Raw genomic sequence first — 17,914 nt, forward strand, 5'->3', positions numbered from 1 at the left:
ACGGAGGACGAGATGGTGGGACAGTGTTCTCGAAGCTACCAGCATGAGTTTGACCAAACTGCGGGAGGCAGTGGGAGACAGGAGTGCCTGGCGTGCTCTGGTCCAGGGGGTCACCAAGAGGCGGACGCGACTAAACAACAACAACATCATTTGGGGAAGGGGTCAGTTTGCAAATTATCCAATGCCACAGATTCTTTTTTAGGATTTAGCTTTTTTTAGGATTTTATCCCATAGTTGCTGAGCTTTTTTAAAGGTTTTTTTACCCCAAGACATATACGACCACAGGGGCCAAAATAAATTGACCAGCAGGCTCGCGAAACGGACTTTGGACATGGCTGCCCTAAACGGAGCCTGCGCTTACACCGTTCCATTTAAAGCACAAAGCGGACTGTGGTGGTTCGCCCCACGTGCGGAGCTACAACTCCCATCACCACGAAACTACAGTTCCTGGAAGTCTCTGGAAGGGACTGGGTTGGTGGAAGGAGCTTTGGAGCCATGCCTCGCACTCCGTCCAAGCTTCCGGATTGCAAAACCACCACGAGTCGCCACGCTGGAAAGGTTTCAAAAACCATTGGGAGGCGGCGGTTTTCTGGTGCGTTCCCAAAACCCCAGACACGAGACGTTTGGAAAGGGAGAGGGAAACAGAGAGAGAGGATTCTCTGCGGTGCGCGGGGGACGACGAATTTGGAGACGCATTTCCAGGAAGGAAAAATTTGGGAATGAGGAGGTGGGCGGTAGGGGTGAAGGATGCTAATCTTCCCAATCCAGAAGTTTAGGAGGGACAGGGAAGAGGAGCGCCGCGCGTCGCCAGCTGCGCTCCCATCGCGCGCAACTGGAGCGCACAGGCGTGCGCCACGACCCGGGAGGGCGCGTTATTGATGCTTCTCTTAACGATCCGGATTTGGCCGCATTCAGGCTGGCCTGGGGCGCAATACACTCCCCAGACACGTTACTGGCTGCCCTCGACACCGCCTCCCGTGGAGCTATGATTCAGACTGTTACAGACACCCTCACACACTTCACAGAGAGAGAGAGAGAGAGAGACGCGGGGAGAGGAGACGGCAGGGGGGGTGCTTTTCAAAGGGGGAGAAACACCCTCCCGGGAAGGCAGTGCCAAAGAGGACCCCGGATTATTCCCAAGCTAGGTGCCTGCCCTCTGCTGAGACTTCGCTCCTGTTTGGGAGAAACTAGAATCTAAACTTTCCTGGAGGTTCCTAATTTTCCTTTCCCCGTGTGGATTTTTGCGCCTCGCCATGAAATTCTGCCTTCTGCTGCTGAGCGCGCTCTGCGCTGCCGGCGGGGGCTCCCTCTCAGGTAAGCGCATTTTTGGGGAAATGGGGTGCCGGGTTTTAAGCAACACCCCCAATCTCCTTTTCCTTCCAGGTTCCAGGTTTTAGGAGCCCAAGGAAACCCCGAGGTGGAGTGGTTTCCCAGGCCTCCCCGGGGACAAGGGAACGCGGGTGTTCCCCAAGACCCCCGGTGCTTAGAACGTCGGATGGGATGGGAAAGGGGGCGTCTGAGCGTGTGCAGAGTGCGGGATTCAAACAGGATCCCTGAACTAGTTTTAAAACTTTCGGGAGTCAGTCCCAACCCAGTTCTGACTCCCTAGAATGGATGTGGTTGGGCCGAATTATTATTATTATTATTATTATTATTATTATTATTATTATTAGAAGTAGTATAATACTGCGCTATATAATAATAATAATAATAATAATAATAATAATAATAATAATAATAATTATACCCTGCCCATCTGGCTGGGCTTCCCCAGCCACTCTGGGCGGCTTCCAACAAAATATTAAAATACAGTAATGCACCAAACATTAAAAGCTTCCCTAAAATTACAATATCAAAAACACACAAAAATTAATCAATTACCAGCCCAATCTTTTAGGGGATTGCAGAAGGAGACTGTGATGATTTTTAAGGTGATTAGTCAAGGGATATGTTTTTAGTTGCGGCGGGGGGGGGGGGGAGTTAAACTTATTTTAGTTCTGGTATGGTTGCTGTTAATAGGGTTTGAAAAGGAGAGGATAAAATATGCCCTCCATCCATTTAAAATTGTTTTAAAAGCAAGAGGGGGTTAGGAATTAAAGGGTAGTTTTTAATGATGCCCCCCCCCCGAGTTCTTGATTGTAAAATAAAAAATCAATAAATTATCAATAAGAAAAGTAAGTGGCAGTGATTTTAGACTTTCGAAAAGCTGAAATAGACTAAAAACCGAATGAAACTTGCAGTGACTTTCTAAACATCTGGGGCGGCTCGTCTAAACAGAAAATGTGTTCAGCGGGCGGCAGAAAGAGTGTGGCGAATGCGCCTGCCCGATCTCATGTGGCAGGGAGTTCCGAAGGTTTTCTCTAAAGCGATACAGCTGGGAAGTTTGGAAAGGAGCAACAGAATCGGAAGAGACCGTCACGGTTTGCACACATTTGTGCTGCAAATGCGTAGCCCTCAGCTATCTTTGATGGTGTGCCATAGTGCCTTAGTGATCATGCGCGTGGGTTTCTGCGCATGAGCATTAAAGCGTCTATTATTATTATTTTACATGCCAGACAGATCTGAACCCTTGACAAAGACGGTCCAGGAAACTAGCTGCGTTTGTGGTGCCTTTGGCGTGAATTTTCTCCGCTGAGATAATTGACGGCAAAATCTATGGTGCGATAATGCCAAGGTTGCGGGTTCGAATTCCATGCACGACACAGCTGTATATTCCAGCATTGCATGGGGGGACTAGATGACTCCAACTCTGTGATTCTGCGACCGCACTTGGAACCCTGCGTACGGTTCTGGTCGCCTCTCACCAAAATGGATGTGTTGTAGAGCTGGAAAAGTAAACTTTTTTGTGTTTTTGTTGCATTCAAGAGGTGCAGAAACTTAATGCAAAAGCAGGTTTTGGGGGGCTCCTTTGGGGGGGTCAGGAATGCTTGGGCTGTGATTGCATTGCGGAGGAAAAAATATTATGTTATTTTCTAAAAATTATGTATATATTAAATTTCTACACTGCCCTTCATCCGAGGACCGCAAGGCGGCTTACGATATAAAAACACAAAGATACGCAACGTACTAGCCAACAAAAGTAGTAGCCAGCAACAGTACCCCGCTGCTGCTGTTTGAAAAGCCGTATTTTCATAGAGAGTTGCAAGGGAACCCAAAGGTCATCCAGTCTGACCCTCTGCAATGCAGAAATCTTTTGCCCAATGTTTGGGCTCAAAGCCAAAAACCTGAGATTAGGAGCCTCCTGCATTTTTGCTGTTGCAAAAAACCGTCCTGAGATATGCAAATCGAATAAATCAATTAAATGAAGGAGCCCAAAGTCCTGGGAGGATATAGATTTGGAATTTAGGGTTGCCGACAATGGATCGGAGGGTTCTGAGCAGTTGAATCTGTGCGCCGATTTCCCCGTTTGCAAATTATGGGATGTTTTAAGCGAAAACATGCCTCCCTTCGGTGTTTGGCGAGGGGGGACCCTTGCACGGCGAGACTGGAATCCGAGCTCCCGAACCAGGTGGGGTTTTTGAAAAAGGAGACGCTTCCTTTGAAGTGGGGAAATTAATCTTTCAACAGGGCTTTACCTCTCTTCTTCGGGTGAAATTGCACAAGACATCCCTCTTTGATGGTAAGCGGGGGCCAAGTCAGACAGGCAGGCAGACAGACCTGCAGGCCAAATGCTTAATTTTATTTTATTCCCTCCACCCCCAGCAAAACGTCTAGAGTTTCAAAGCTCTCTTTGGGGTTGAGAGTTTCCTGCGGCCAAGAGAGGGCTTGCTATCCCTGCTATAATAACAATTATTATTATTATTATTATTATTATTATTATTATTATTATTAATACCCTGCCCATCTGGCTGGGTTTCCCCAGCCGCTCTGGGCGGCTTCCAACAGAACCCAAAAACACAATAACCTATTAAACATTAAAAGCTTCCCTAAACAGGGCTGCCTTCAGGTGTCTTCTAAAAGTCTGGTAGTTCTTTTTCTCTTTGACATCTGGTGGGAGGGCGTTCCACAGGGCGGGCGCCATCACCAAGAAGGCCCTCTGTCATTCGGTTGAATTGCTAGCACATTCTGCTATTGCCCCTTTCCTGAATTAAAGGGAGCTAGAACTGGGGAAATAGAAGTCCCCAATGCGGATAATAATAATAATAATAATAACCTTTTTTAATTTATACCCCGCCCTCCCCAGCCAAGGCCGGGCTCAGGGCGGCTAACAAGCAATAATAAAAACAAGTTGAATGAATACAACTTAAAAGCAAGATTAAAATACAACATTAAAATATGAAAATGCAGCCTCATTTGATGCGGGTCAAATCCTATCGCAGAATCAAAAGGGTTGGACCCTTGCAATGCAGGAATTTTTTTGTGCCCCGTGTTGGACTCGAACCCGCAACCATGAGATTAAGAGTGTCAGGCTCTGCCGACTGAGCTACCCATGTTGGAGGGGGAAGGCAGGGGTTTTTTTTTGGGGGGGGGTTAGGCGCAGGGAGGTGATTGCGGTTATACAGCCGCCCAAATACTGGGTGCTCTGCAAAGCCACTGGCTATCTTAACATGCCCAGAGGCTCACTTTACATCCCGTGGCCTTAAACACCTGAGAAACCCCTCTCCGTGGCGGACGGCAACCCAGTCTGATGGGCAGGGTAATAATAATAATAATAATAATAATAATAATAATAATAATAATAATAATCTCTGCAAAAAAACCTTCCACAACCACCTCCTGAGGGAGCCCATTTCACCACCAAACAGCTCTTGCTGTCAGAAAGTAATGTTGACGTTGAGTCAGAAGCTCCCTCTTCGTAACGTGGAGCCACGAGTTCGAGTCCTGCCCTCCAGAGCAGGAAGAAACAAGCTTGCTGCTCACACTGGCTCACACTGGAGAGCCAGTGTGGTGTACTGGTTATGAGCGGTAGACTCGTAATCTGGTGAACTGGGTTTGCTTCCCCGCTCCTCCACATGCAGCTACTGGGTGACCTTGGGCCAGTCACACTTCTCTGAAGTCTCTCAGCCCCACTCACCTCACAGTGTGTTTGTTGTGGGGGAGGAAGGGAAAGGAGAATGTGAGCCGCTTTGAGACTCCTTAAAGGGAGTGAAAGGCGGGATATCAAATCCAAACTCTTCTCCACGGCACAGCCCTGCAGTTGCTTGAGATTTAAAGGCATCATAAAACAACAGAATTGTAGAGTTGGAATGTGCCCCCAGGGGTCATCTAGCTAGCCCAACCCTGTCTGTAATTCCGGGACTGTCCTGGGAAAACCGGGACACTTGGAGGAGGACGCGTTGTTGCAGAGGGTTGGGCTGGATGACCTTTGGGTGTAAAAGCCCCAAATCTTTGATTCTGTGAATCTGCCGAGACCCTGGCAGGTTGGCAGACCCAGCCAGGCATGTTCTGCCATCTGCAAAACAATGAGGACCGGCGGCTTCAAAATTAAACAGCTCTCCAATTCAAAGGGTTCGGGAAGGTGTCCTCGCTGCTGATTGTTATAGGAATTATAAGGTCTTATATCTTAAAAAGTAGAGACATCACCTAGCCAACAAAGGTCCGTATAGTCAAAGCTCTGGTTTTCCAAGTAGTGATGTATGGAAGTGAGAGCTGGACCATAAAGAAGGCTGATCGCCAAAATTGATGCTTTTGAATTCTGGTGCTGGAGGAGACTCTTGAGAGTCCCATGGACTGCAAGAAGATCAAACCTCTCCATTCTGAAGGAAATCAGCCCTGAGTGCTCACTGGAAGGACAGATCCTGAAGCTGAGGCTCCAAGACTTTGGCCACCTCATGAGAAGAGAAGACTCCCTGGAAAAGACCCTGATGTTGGGAAAGATGGAGGGCACAAGGAGAAGGGGACGACAGAGGACGAGATGGTGGGACAGTGTTCTCGAACAACAACAAGGTCTTATATATATATATAAAATAAATGTTCATAAACGTACAAGGCAAACACATACATAAGTACACAAACCACGTTCTGCAATAGTACAGGAGAGGAATCCTGAAGCCGTTTTGACACTCCCAAATTGACCTCAAATATTTCTCTGCAAGGAGGAAGGAAATGGGGAACGCTTTCCAATGGTCTTTGGACTGTAGGGGCTTACACCTCCCTTTGCAAATACAGCCTGGCAAATATCTGTTAAGCTGAGCAAAGTTATCAATATGCCTAAGAGATTCAGGAACTAAGTGTTATCTCCAAGGAATGGCCAGGCTATCCAGAAAAGGCAATTGATAAGGCATGATCAGGTCTCCTGGCAGACAGGAGAGAAGCAACACACTCCAATTTCTGCTGGGGACCCCCTCTTTCTGTGATGTATGTGTTGTAAATCATCCTCTAGATCCAGACCACCCCCAGAAACATTATGCATTCATCACAGAAGGGTGTAACCTAAGACCACCCCTCAGATAAGGCGGTCTAAAACAGAACATTTGCATGTTGTTTTCTCCTGTCGCTTTGTTTATTTCCTGTCTGGCAGGTTACTTGATTGGATTTCTTGGGGAGCCTGGGCAGTCTTTTGTAATGATAAGGCTCACACCCTTATTCAAACACAGATTAAGACAGGATTTGTGAAGGAAGAGACAATGGGGAGGCTTTTCCATTTTGACCATGCAGAGAAACATTTGCTCAGTTTAGGAATCAAAATGGTTCCACGTTGGCTTTCCTGTGCTGATCTATGTACGTGTGGTTATGAACATTGCCATATATCTAAGACCATAAAATTCCTATCACATATGTATGATGTTTGGGGGGTGGTCTTGAGTGGGTGGCACTGTGGGTTAAACCACAGAGCCTTGCCGATCAGAAGGTCGGCGGTTCGAATCCCCACGACGGGGTGAGCTCCTGTTGCTCGGTCCCTGCTTCTGCCAACCTAGCAGTTCGAAAGCACGTCAAAGTGCAAGTAGATAAATAGGTACCACTCTGGTGGGAAGGTAAACGGCGTTTCCGTGTGCTGCTCTGGTTCGCCAGAAGCGGCTTAGTCCTGCTGGCCACATGACCCGGAAGCTGTACGCCGGCTCCCTCGGCCAGTAAAGCGAGATGAGCGCCGCAACCCCAGAGCCGGGTCCCTTTACCTTTATCTTGAGCTACAGGGGAGGTAATTTCAAAAGTCTATATAAGAGCTTGAACACCAGTGTTCTGGGTTCCTCTCCCCCCTCCCTGCGTGGGGTGAGCGGAGGACCCTGTTGCAACAGATTAAGAAAGATCAGGCTCACTAGCTGCTTTGCTTCTCAATATTTTCTGGTTGGCCTCTGTTATTTTCTCTGACCGATGGAGAACCTACTTAAGGACTCTATATGGGCTCTTGGATACCCCATAAGGGAAAAAGGAGCAGTTTTTTCTTATAACATTGGCCTGTTATTTTCTCCTACTGATAGGGAACTGTTAACGGAGAACTCTGAGGGCTCCCTTGGGCAAAAAACAAGAACACCAGCTAGGAATACCAGAGCAAAACAGCAGCCAGTAGGCTTGGTCTTGATTGAAGACTGTCGCGACAGGACTCCCACCTGCCACCAGGTGGAACAAGATGGAAGCCCCAAACAAAAGAGAACCCAAACTTTTATTAGCTGCTAATCCCCATGTTACAGCCCCCCAACTACATCACGGTTACATCACGAAAGGGGAGGTCTGGTGGCCGTAATCTGAGCATCCTGGACCCTGCCCCATGGTTCTCCTTGCCCTCCACCAAACACCCATAAAGTGGAACAAAAAAGATCTTTACATTTCCCTGTTTCCCAGCCAAGTTCATCACACCCTTTTGTCTTCATCTGGGTTTGTTATTTCTGGAATGGCTACCTGTCTGGCACTCAGGTATCAGGAGGCCAGGGATTATCACTCAGGCAGAGGGGCTGCTGAGGAGCTGAGCTCACCTGTCTATATGAATTTCTGAAGTTTTCCCAGTGAGCAGTACATAGATACATCTATCAGTGAATTCTTACATTTGGTATCGTGCAGCAAAGGCCCTTTGAATAGACAGGAAGAAACTGCGGTGAACTATTTTGTGGGGACAAATCGCAAAAGTCACAAAAGTGATTGTGCTGGTTTTGGTAGTGGGCAGCATGTGCATGATATCTGCTGGAGGGGCAACCCCCCCAAAAAACCTATACATAAATTCCTGCAACAGAACCTACATAAGGACTCTGTACAGGATCTTGGATACCCCATAAGGGAAAAAAGAGCAGTTTTTTCTTATAAGACTGAGAAAGTGCACCTCTCCTGAATCGAGGAGCTTTGGGGGTGGGATGGGGAAGGTTCCCCCCACCCTCTCCCTCCTGAAACGTGGGAGCGTCTGGGGCACCCCAGACAGGAATGGCCCCGGGGGCTTTGCTCTCCAAAAAAATGAACGATTCGTTCACCAGATTAAGGAACAAACAGCCTTTTGAATCGGCTGCCAGCTGGCTGGCTGCTTTGCCGCGGGCTGTCTTGGGTAGTACTTTTTTTTTTGGGGGGGGTTAGGTTTGAGGATGCCATGAGCACTGGGGGGGGGGGGCAAATCAGAAGTCCCAGACAGACCTCACACGCTCAGGCCTGATCTTTCACTCCAAGAGTCAAACAAAGCACAGTTTGTCTGTCCAGGGGTTTTTTTTGGGGGGGGGTGAGGAAGAGATCAGGCTTGTTGTGGGTGGGGGGCAAGAATGAGGGGGTCAGCCCTCGCCAGCTTGTTTTGAAGGCCTGCGGCGAGCGAGGTCCCGGCAGGGTCACCCACCCCCCTGCAATGTCCGCCCAAGTCGGAACTTGAACCCAAGACCTTGAGGTTCAGAGTCTAATTTATTGTTTTATATCAGGGGTCAGCAAACCTTTTCAGCAGGGGGCCGGTCCACTGTCCCTCGGACCTTGTGGGGGGCCGGACTATATTTTGAAGGGGAAATGAACGAATTCCTATGCCCCACAAATAACCCAGAGATGCATTTTAAATAAAAGGACACATTCTACTCATGTAAAAACATGCAGATTCCCGGACCGTCCGCGGGCCGGATGGAGAAAGCGATTGGGCCGGATCTGGCCCCTGGGCCTTAAGTTTTCCTACCCATATTTTATATCATATCAGCTTTAATTTTTTTTGCTAGCATTGAATATCTACAAATAGCCAGTAAATCTTTTTTAGAAATCATTTGTTCTGTGCAGAAATACACTTAAGATTTCGCTTCCTGGCTAGCTCTTCTGCCCTAAACGCCTAACCAAGTTTCTGGCCCTCATTGCCGTGAAATAAAAGGCTGGTTTTTAAAAGGGCCGCGGGAAGCGGCGCTGATCCACCTAGGACTTGTATTGTATTGAATACGGCAGTATTCCCTGCCTGGAGATAGTGGAGATGTTCTGCATGCAAAATAGGAACCCTAAGCACTTAGGGTATTTGGTGATAGACTGCTCCTGAGAATGGAAGCTCCACAGAAAACTAGCCACCGGGAATAATAGGCACGGATGGGCGAATCCTGCCGATTGCTGGGAAACCACAAAATGTCCTTATGCAAAGTCTCCCAATAGTCAAGGCCGTGAAAGTAGAACTTCTGTAGCCTAGCACAGTCTACCTTTGCTCTAGATCTCCTATGCCCTTTTAAAATGTGTTTTTTTTCCAGTTGGGGGGGAGGCTATTGAGTTGTGGTTTTTATTTTAATAAAAAGAAAAAGAAAAATACATTTTATGTATACCCCACCCTCCCCAGCCAAGGCCGGGCTCAGGGCGGCTAACGACCAATAATAAAAACAAGTTGATTGAAATACAACTTAAAAAACAAGGTTAAATACAACATTTAAACATTAAAATGCAGCCTCATCGCAGGAGAAAGGAAAAAAGAAAGAGGTATTAGGTACTTTGTGTATTGGGTACTTTGTGGTTTTATATCTTGATTTTATTCTGTGAACCGCCCTGAGACCCTTGGGTATAGGGTGGTATATAAATTCTAATAATAATAATAATAGTCAGTGCTTTTTTTCTTAAAAAATGTTTAGAGGTACTCTCATTTTGATTCAAGAAAACCACCATTTTATAGTTCGAATCGGGGGAAAACAAATACAATAAATGGACCAAAGTACAAAGATTCACAAAATGTTTAGGGGGCACGCGTACCCCTACGTCCCCCCCCCCCAAAAAACACTGATAATAATAGATATAAACATCAAGATATGGTGAGTCCTAGGTTATTTTATGGGCGTTCGGCCGCTGTGAGGACAGGGTGCTGATCTATGCCTCGTAAGCTGGCCAGTCATGTGGTGGTGAGTTCCGCGAGCTAACCAATCTCTTAAGAGCCGATATTCCGTTCTAACGGCCCCCTTTCCCCAAACAGGCGGTATCTGCTGGCTGCAGCAAGGGCGCGAGGCAAAATGCACCATGATCGTCCGGACCGGCGTGAGCTGGGAGGAGTGTTGCGCCAACGGAAGCACGGACATGGCCTGGTCGAACGCCTCGCATCCGGACAACAAGATCAGCCTCCTCCGGATCCTGGGGCTCGTGACCTGTCACCCTTGCAAAGGTAGAGGGGCTTTAAAAAAAATAATTCAAGGGGCCACCACTATGAAGGCGCCGTGGAAGCTGGGAGCCAGCAGTAGGTGGCGCCAGATCATAGGGAAAAAAGGCAGGCAGGTGGCCCTCTTTGGCAGAGGGCAGACTACAGCCGCAAACAAAACGTTTCGACTGTCTTTTATTTTCATTTTTAGAATCATTTTCATTTGGTTTTACGAAACAGAAAAATTACGACAAGGCCAGCTGCATAACCGTCTATTGAGATTTTTTCTAAATCTCCCGGCTTCCCATCTTCGACTGCATATTATTTCATAATCCACATATTATAACTCTCCGTACTATCCATTTGCTCTTAAAATCCTGCTAATCTTTTTATCTGTTTTGCAGCGGTCATTTTTAAGTGTGTTTTAAGCACATTGTACTAATTTGACACTAGGTGGTGGCGGCAAGCTAATGGCAATTCAATTTATATATTTTGAAATGTGTGGTGTTGTTTTTAAAAAAAGCATCTTCACGGGGTGTGTGTGTGTGTGTGTGTGTGTGTATGCATAAGGTAAAGGTAAAGGGACCCCTGACCGTTAGGTCCAGTTGTGGCCGACTCTGGGGTTGCGGCATTCCTCTCGCTTTACTGGCCGAGGGAGCCGGCGTACAGCTTCCGGGTCATGTGGCCAGCAGGACTAAGCCGCTTCTGGCAAACCAGAGCAGCGCACGGAAACGCCGTTCACCTTCCCGCTGGAGTGGTACCTAGTGATCTACTTGCACTTTGACGTGCTTTCTAACTGCTAGGTTGGCAGGAGCAGGGACCGAGCAACAGAAGCTCACCCCGTCATTGCGGGGATTCAAACCGCCGACCTTCTGATCGGCAAGTCCAAGGCTCTGTGGTTTAACCCACAGCGCCACTCATGTCTCTCTCTCTCTATATGTGTAGTTTCCACCTAAGTCCGGTTGGGCAGTACTGCGTTCGCTCCAATTTATCAGCCTCGATTGCAGCCACCACGAATGCAAGGAGACATATCGGGACAGCAACGTTCTCCATCAGTTCCCTAGCTCAGAGATCGCACCCATTCAAGCTGTTGTGTTTTAGGGAGAGTTATGTATGTGGCCCCCCCCCAAAAGAAGAGAACGTGCCCCTCGTTCTGAAACAGGCTCCCCAGGCGGAAGGAGCTGCAGGTGGAGAATACCGTATTTTTCGCTCTATAAGACACACCAGACCACCAGACACACCTAGTTCTTGGAGGAGGAAAACAAGAAAAAAAATATTCTGAATCTCAGAAGCCAGAACAGCAAGAGGGATCGCTGCGCAGCGAAAGCAGCAATCCCTCTTGCTGTTCTGGCTTCTGGGATAGCTGCGCAGCCTGCATTCGCTCCATAAGACGCACACACATTTCCCCTTACTTTTTAGGAGGGAAAAAGTGAGTCTTATAGAGCAAAAAATATGGTACTTTCCTTAAACTGCTTTTTGTAGACGGGCTGCCTAGGGATCATCTACTCTAACCCCCCAGCGCTACAAACAAAAAGTTGGGGCAGATTTGGGGAGGGTGACGTCCGGAATTTCCTGGACATATATCCGGAATATCGGAAGCAGTGTCAACCCAGTGTCGCTTTTGGCGATCTTCCTGAACTCTTTTTCATAACTAGCCTTCATTGGCATAAGTTAAAACAGGAAAAATCACGAAATGGTACAAAATACGTTGACAATCCAAACACACTTACAGTATATAAAAGACTAAATTAAAGGAAAAGACTGGATAACCACAATGAAATAAATCAGGCAACTTTAGATTTAGGCTTTAAGAATCTCAGGTGTTCCTTAACAATAGTTCAGAAATTATTCCCTGCCCCCTGGAATTTGCACAAAAAAGCTCAACAGATTTTCAATGTTTGAAATATGCAGGAATCTTTTGCCCGCCACGGCACTCGAACCCACAACCCTGAAATTAAGAAGCTCCTGCTCTGAGCTGTCAGGAGGGGAAAAACCCCACCCTGAAAAAAACAACCAATCTCAATAACTTTTGTGTCCGGATTTTCACTGTTTGAAATACGGCAACCCTAGATTTGGTTCTTTGCGCCCTCCTTGCGGGGCACGACCCTGCCGGGAAAACGGGTGCTGCTTTTCCCCACCCCCAGACTTGCCTTGGGGGGGTGACATTCTCCCAGACAGCCAGAGAGAGCCCACCCACGTCTCCAAGAGGGGGACGACTGTGCCCCTCTTCCATCTCCGCCAGACGTTTTTTGTTTTGCCCCGGGGTGACCCTCCAACATAATGCACCCGTCTGTCTCCTGAGACTCTCCCTCCTTCCCAACAGACTCTCCCTGCCTCCCCCAGACAGATCCTTCCCTCTCTCTGACTTGTTGTTTTCATGTCACGGAAGCCGGCGAAGGAACAGGGGCGTCTATTGTGCGAGAAAAAGCTCTCCGTGGAAAGTCTTGGGGGAAAAACTCCCCTCTCCTGCAAAACCCAAGTTTTCGGGCACATCGTTGCAAACCCCAGTTTTGCAGACCCTCCAACTTGTCCCAGGGGTGTCATGAGGACTGCAATCTTGCGTCGTTTTTAAGAGAAGCGTGGAATTTTAGGGAATCCTTGGGTCATCAAACCAATGCAATGCAGGAATCACAGCGGGAAAATCCCGGGCTCTTGGCCATCTGACCTCTGCTTAAATACCAGACCCTCTAAGTGTCCCTATTTTCCACGGACAGTCCCCGATTCAGAGAAGCTGTCCCGGTTTCTGATCTGACCCCGGAACATCCTGCTTTTCCTTAGGACGTCCCTATTTTCACGGGAGAAACTTTGGAGGGGACGGAATAGGACGTCCCTATTTTCAGGGGAGAAACGTTGGAGGGGATGGAATAGGACGTCCCTGTTTTCAGGAGAGAAACATTGGAGGGGATGGAATAGGACGTCCCTATTTTCAGGGGAGAAATGTTGGAGGGGATGGAATAGGATGTCCCTATTTTCAGGGGAGAAACATTGGAGGGGATGGAATAGGACGTCCCTATTTTCAGGGGAGAAACGTTGGAGGGGATGGAATAGGACGTCCCTATTTTCAGGGGAGAAATGTTGGAGGGGATGGAATAGGACGTCCCTATTTTCAGGGGAGAAATGTTGGAGGGGATGGAATAGGATGTCCCTATTTTCAGGGGAGAAACATTGGAGGGGATGGAATAGGACGTCCCTATTTTCAGGGGAGAAACGTTGGAGGGGATGGAATAGGACGTCCCTGTTTTCAAGGGAGAAACGTTGGAGGGGATGGAATAGGACGTCCCTATTTTCAGGGGAGAAACGTTGGAGGGGATGGAATAGGACGTCCCTATTTTCAGGGGAGAAACGTTGGAGGGGACGGAATAGGACGTCCCTATTTTCAGGGGTGAAACGTTGGAGGGGATGGAATAGGACGTCCCTATTTTCAGGGGAGAAACGTTGGAGGGGATGGAATAGGACGTCCCTATTTTCACGGGAGAAACTTTGGAGGGGATGGAATAGGACGTCCCTATTTTCAGGGGAGAAATGTTGGAGGGGATGGAATAGGACGTCCCTATTTTCAGGGGAGAAACGTTGGAGGGGATGGAGTTATCTGACCCCCGAGCCGTCTGAAGGCAATCCTGTATAGGGAAGGTATTTTTAAAAAATGTTTAATGTTTTGTTACGTTTTTTATATATGTTGGAAGCTACCCAGAGTGGCTGGGGCAACCCAGTAAGATGTGTCGGGTATCAATAGTAAAATTATCGTGATGGAACGGGCCACCCCTATTGTCATCGGAGAAATGTTGGAGGGTACAGTTTTGCTTCTCTCCATTTCCTTCCACTTGCTGTGGATTTTAATTTAGGTGCTGTGCGTGCTTCAGATGAATAATAATAATAATAATAATAATAATAATAATAATAATAATAATAATAACAACAACAACCACCTCTCAATTCCTCCTTCCTCAGAGAGCTGCGAAGGAGTGGACTGCGGTCCGGGAAAAGTCTGCAAAATGAAATATGGACGCCCGCACTGCAGCTGCGCCCCAGATTGCTCCAACCTCTCCCGGAAACTTCAGGTGTGCGGATCCGATGGCTTCACCTACCAAGACGAATGCGAGCTTCTGACGGCAAAATGCAGAGGACAACCCGACCTGGAAGTCATGTACCAAGGCCGGTGCAAAAGTAAGCTGGTCTCCCCGCTCCAAACCACCACCGGCATCTTCCAAAGTTTGAATAACAAAAAACACAAGCGCTCAAGAAACTATGGTTTGTTAAACCCAACTGCAAATGGTCCGGCAGGTTATCGGACAAACCGTGGCATGCGCCAACGCAGTCGTACCTTGGTTCTCAAATGTAATCCGTTCTGGGAGTCCGTTCGACGTCTGAAAATGTTCGAAAACTGAGGCACGGCTTACGGTCGGCTGCGGGAGCTTCCAGCGTTCAATCGGAAGGCAAGTTGGATGTTCGGCTTCCGAAAAACGTCCTCAAACCGGAACACTCACTTCTGGGTTTGCGGCGTTCGTTTAAAAGCCTGGGATGGATTAATCCGTTCTGCATTCCTTTCTATGGGAAAGCAACGCACCTTGGTTTTGGAACGCTTTGGTTTCGGAACAGACTTCTGGAACGGATTAAGTTTGAGAACCAAGGTACTACTGTATTGAGTAGAATTTCATGACAGAAAGCGGCGACAGCTTGCCCAAAGATCAGCTGATCTTGATCCTTGGACTACTGCAATGCGCTCTATGTGGGGCTGCCTTTGAAGGTGACCTGGAAACTGCAACTAATCCAGAATGCAGCAGCCAGACTGGGGACTGGGAGCAGCCGCAGAGAGCACATAACACCGGTCCTGAGAGATCTGCATTGGCTCCCAGGATGTTTCCGAGCACAATTCAAAGTGTTGGTGCTGACCTTGAAAGAACTAAATGGCCCAGTATTCCTGAAGGAGCGTCTCCGCCCCCATCGTTCTGCCCGGACACTGAGGTCCAGCACCGAGGGCCTTCTGGCAGTTCCCTCCCTGGAGAAGCCAAGTTACAGGGAACCAGGCAGAGGGCCTTCTTGGTAGTGGCACCCGCCCTGTGGAACGCCCTCCCACCAGATGTCAAAGAGAACAACAACTACCAGACTTTTAGAAGACATCTGAAGGCAGCCCTGTTTAGGGAAGCTTTTAACGTTTGATGCGTTATTGTATTTTAATATTTTGTTGGAAGCCGCCCAGAGTGGCTGGGGAAGCCCAGCCAGATGGGTGGTGTATAAATAATAAATCATTATTATTATTATTATTATTTCTCTGATATGTGTGTGTGTGTCCCCTTGTGCAGAATCGTGCTCCACAGTCGTGTGTCCTGGGACCCACACGTGTGTCGTGGACCAGACCGCCAGTGCCCACTGTGTCATGTGCCGGGCCGCCCCTTGCCCGGACCCCACCGACATTGACCACGCGATCTGCGGGAACAACAACATCACGTACCCCTCCACTTGCCACCTCCGGAGAGCCACTTGCTACCTGGGGAGATCGATTGGCGTCCGACATTATGGAAGCTGCGCAGGTAGGTTTTCCCCTGGGGTCAGGACCCGAGACTCTGTTTGGCAGGGCTCCAGCCCCAGTGTGCCTAGGGTCTCACACCTCGGCGAGTTAGGGGTTTCCCCTGCAGGATAATAATAATAATAATAATAATAATAATAATAATAATAATAATAGTAATAATTTATTGTTTATTTTTCTCTTTGACATTTGGTGGGAGGGCGTTCCACAGGGCGGGCGCCACCACCGAGAAGGCCCTCTGCCTGGTTCCCTGTAACTTGGCTTCTTGCAGGGAGGGAACCACCAGAAGGCCCTCGGAGCTGGACCTCAGCGTCCGGGCAGAACGATGGGGGTGGAGACGCTCCTTCAGGGATACTGGGCTGTTTAGGGCTTTCAAGGTCAGCACCAACACTCTGAATTGTGCTCGGAAACGTCCTGGGAGCCAGTGTAGGTTATGTGGTCTCGGCGGCCGCTCCCAGTCACCAGTCTAGCTGCCGCATTTTGGATTAGTTGTAGTTTCCGGGTCACCTTCAAAGGTAACAGGACCGGTGGTCAGGGATGATGGGAATTGTAGTCCCAAACATCAGGAGGGATGGAGTTTGCTTATGCCTGGCTTAGGGCCTCATCAGACCTAAATCCGGTCCTGTTTGTGGGATATTTTTGGGAGAATAAAAAACTCGGGAGTAAACCTACACAGATCCGGAGTCCCTAAGGCGGTTGGATAGCCTTGTCCGCCTCTTTCTGGCCACCAAGCTGTCTTGCTCTGCTATCCTTTAGACCCCCATCAGCAATTCCCCCATCTGGGAATTGTAGCTGTGGGAGGGACAAACTACAGATCCCATAATTCTGTTGGGTGTTGAAGGAAATATGCCTCCAGATTGTAAGTTCTTTGCGGGCAGAGAGGCCTGACTTCTGCATCCGTCGCCCACGCTGACGGTGCCGTTCTGTGCAAATCCTGAATTTTGCCCTCTCCTCTTTTGATTTCTCCCGTAGCCCCGAACCGATACCCGCTGGACACAGATGAAGCGGAGGAAAACTACATCTGAACCTGCCGTTGTGATCTATCTGACTCCCGACGACACGCCTGGGGCATTATCTGTTAACGATGTACAGACCGTATATATCTGATATTTATTAAGACCAAAAGACGACGACAGCCTTATTTATATATATATATATATAGACAGATAGATAGATATCTCGGCTGATGTAACCTAAGCATATCTGCCCCAGTTTTTCCTCCTCCTTCTTTTGGGCACCCCCCACTCTGCAGAATTCTCCTCCAATAGTGCGGAGGGAGATCTACTCCACATTGTGAGAGCGAGGGGGAAGCCAGGACTGCAATTCTTGAGGTCTAGCAGCTTAGCTCAGATCCGTATGGGGTTCTCTGCTCTCTGCTTGCCTCTCGGCGACACCCTATCCCTGCCCTAAAATCCTGCGGGAGGTTTTTCTCTGTGCTGAAAATTCAGGCCCTGCCCCAACTCCCGAAGCTGCGCCGTTTGTTAACATCCCGTCGCTGACTCTTCCCACAAACATTCCGTGACATCACAGCGATCAAGCCAATAGGCACACTTTGGGGCGGGAACTCACCCACACAAATTACCAGTTTTTAGACTTTAAAAATATATATACTTATATATCTCTCTCTAATTTAAAATCACCACTATGGTCACACCGAGTGCCTCATAAGCTGGGTGTTGTTGTTGTTTTTAAAAAAGATGTCGTTTCTTGTTCTCTTTCTCCATTTTTTTAAAAAGCCTATTTTCTATAAAAACAAGAACAAAAAATACCTTTGTGTCCCGATCTCTTTACATGCTTCTTTTACCTGTCAGATGTTTATTAATGATGGGTTGAAATTAAATTTATCCACAGTCCTTCCTGCGGAGATCACCGGGTGGTTTGCAACACAATCTCATTTATAACCAGCCTTTCCTCTAAGTTAAAATAGCAGCCGGCGAACGACAGATTAAAACCCATAGCAACTTTCTAAA

At 48.0% G+C, this 17,914-nt stretch overlaps 1 protein-coding gene across 1 annotated transcript; it reads left to right on the forward strand.

Moving 5' to 3' along the window:
- Positions 1-1,249: 1,249 nt before the first annotated feature.
- FSTL3 (follistatin like 3) lies at positions 1,250-17,354 on the forward strand. Its single transcript, XM_053372321.1, has 5 exons — positions 1,250-1,314; positions 10,262-10,447; positions 14,369-14,584; positions 15,721-15,948; positions 16,917-17,354. The coding sequence occupies exons 1-5, from the start codon at positions 1,254-1,256 to the stop codon at positions 16,967-16,969; spliced, it is 744 nt and encodes a 247-aa protein (XP_053228296.1). The 5' UTR covers positions 1,250-1,253; the 3' UTR covers positions 16,970-17,354.
- The last annotated feature ends 560 nt before the right edge of the window (positions 17,355-17,914 follow it).

Source organism: Podarcis raffonei, chromosome 18 (genome assembly GCF_027172205.1).
Source record: "Podarcis raffonei isolate rPodRaf1 chromosome 18, rPodRaf1.pri, whole genome shotgun sequence".
In the NCBI taxonomy this organism is placed as follows: domain Eukaryota; kingdom Metazoa; phylum Chordata; class Lepidosauria; order Squamata; family Lacertidae; genus Podarcis; species Podarcis raffonei.

Bases quoted from the DNA above. Each gene is read 5' to 3' on its own strand.
- FSTL3 (XM_053372321.1), top strand. From the start codon at position 1,254: ATGAAATTCTGCCTTCTGCTGCTGAGCGCGCTCTGCGCTGCCGGCGGG. The intron at 10,448-14,368 runs GTAGAGGGGCTT...CTCCTTCCTCAG, and splicing joins GACCTGTCACCCTTGCAAAG to AGAGCTGCGAAGGAGTGGAC. The intron at 14,585-15,720 runs GTAAGCTGGTCT...CCCCTTGTGCAG, and splicing joins GTACCAAGGCCGGTGCAAAA to AATCGTGCTCCACAGTCGTG.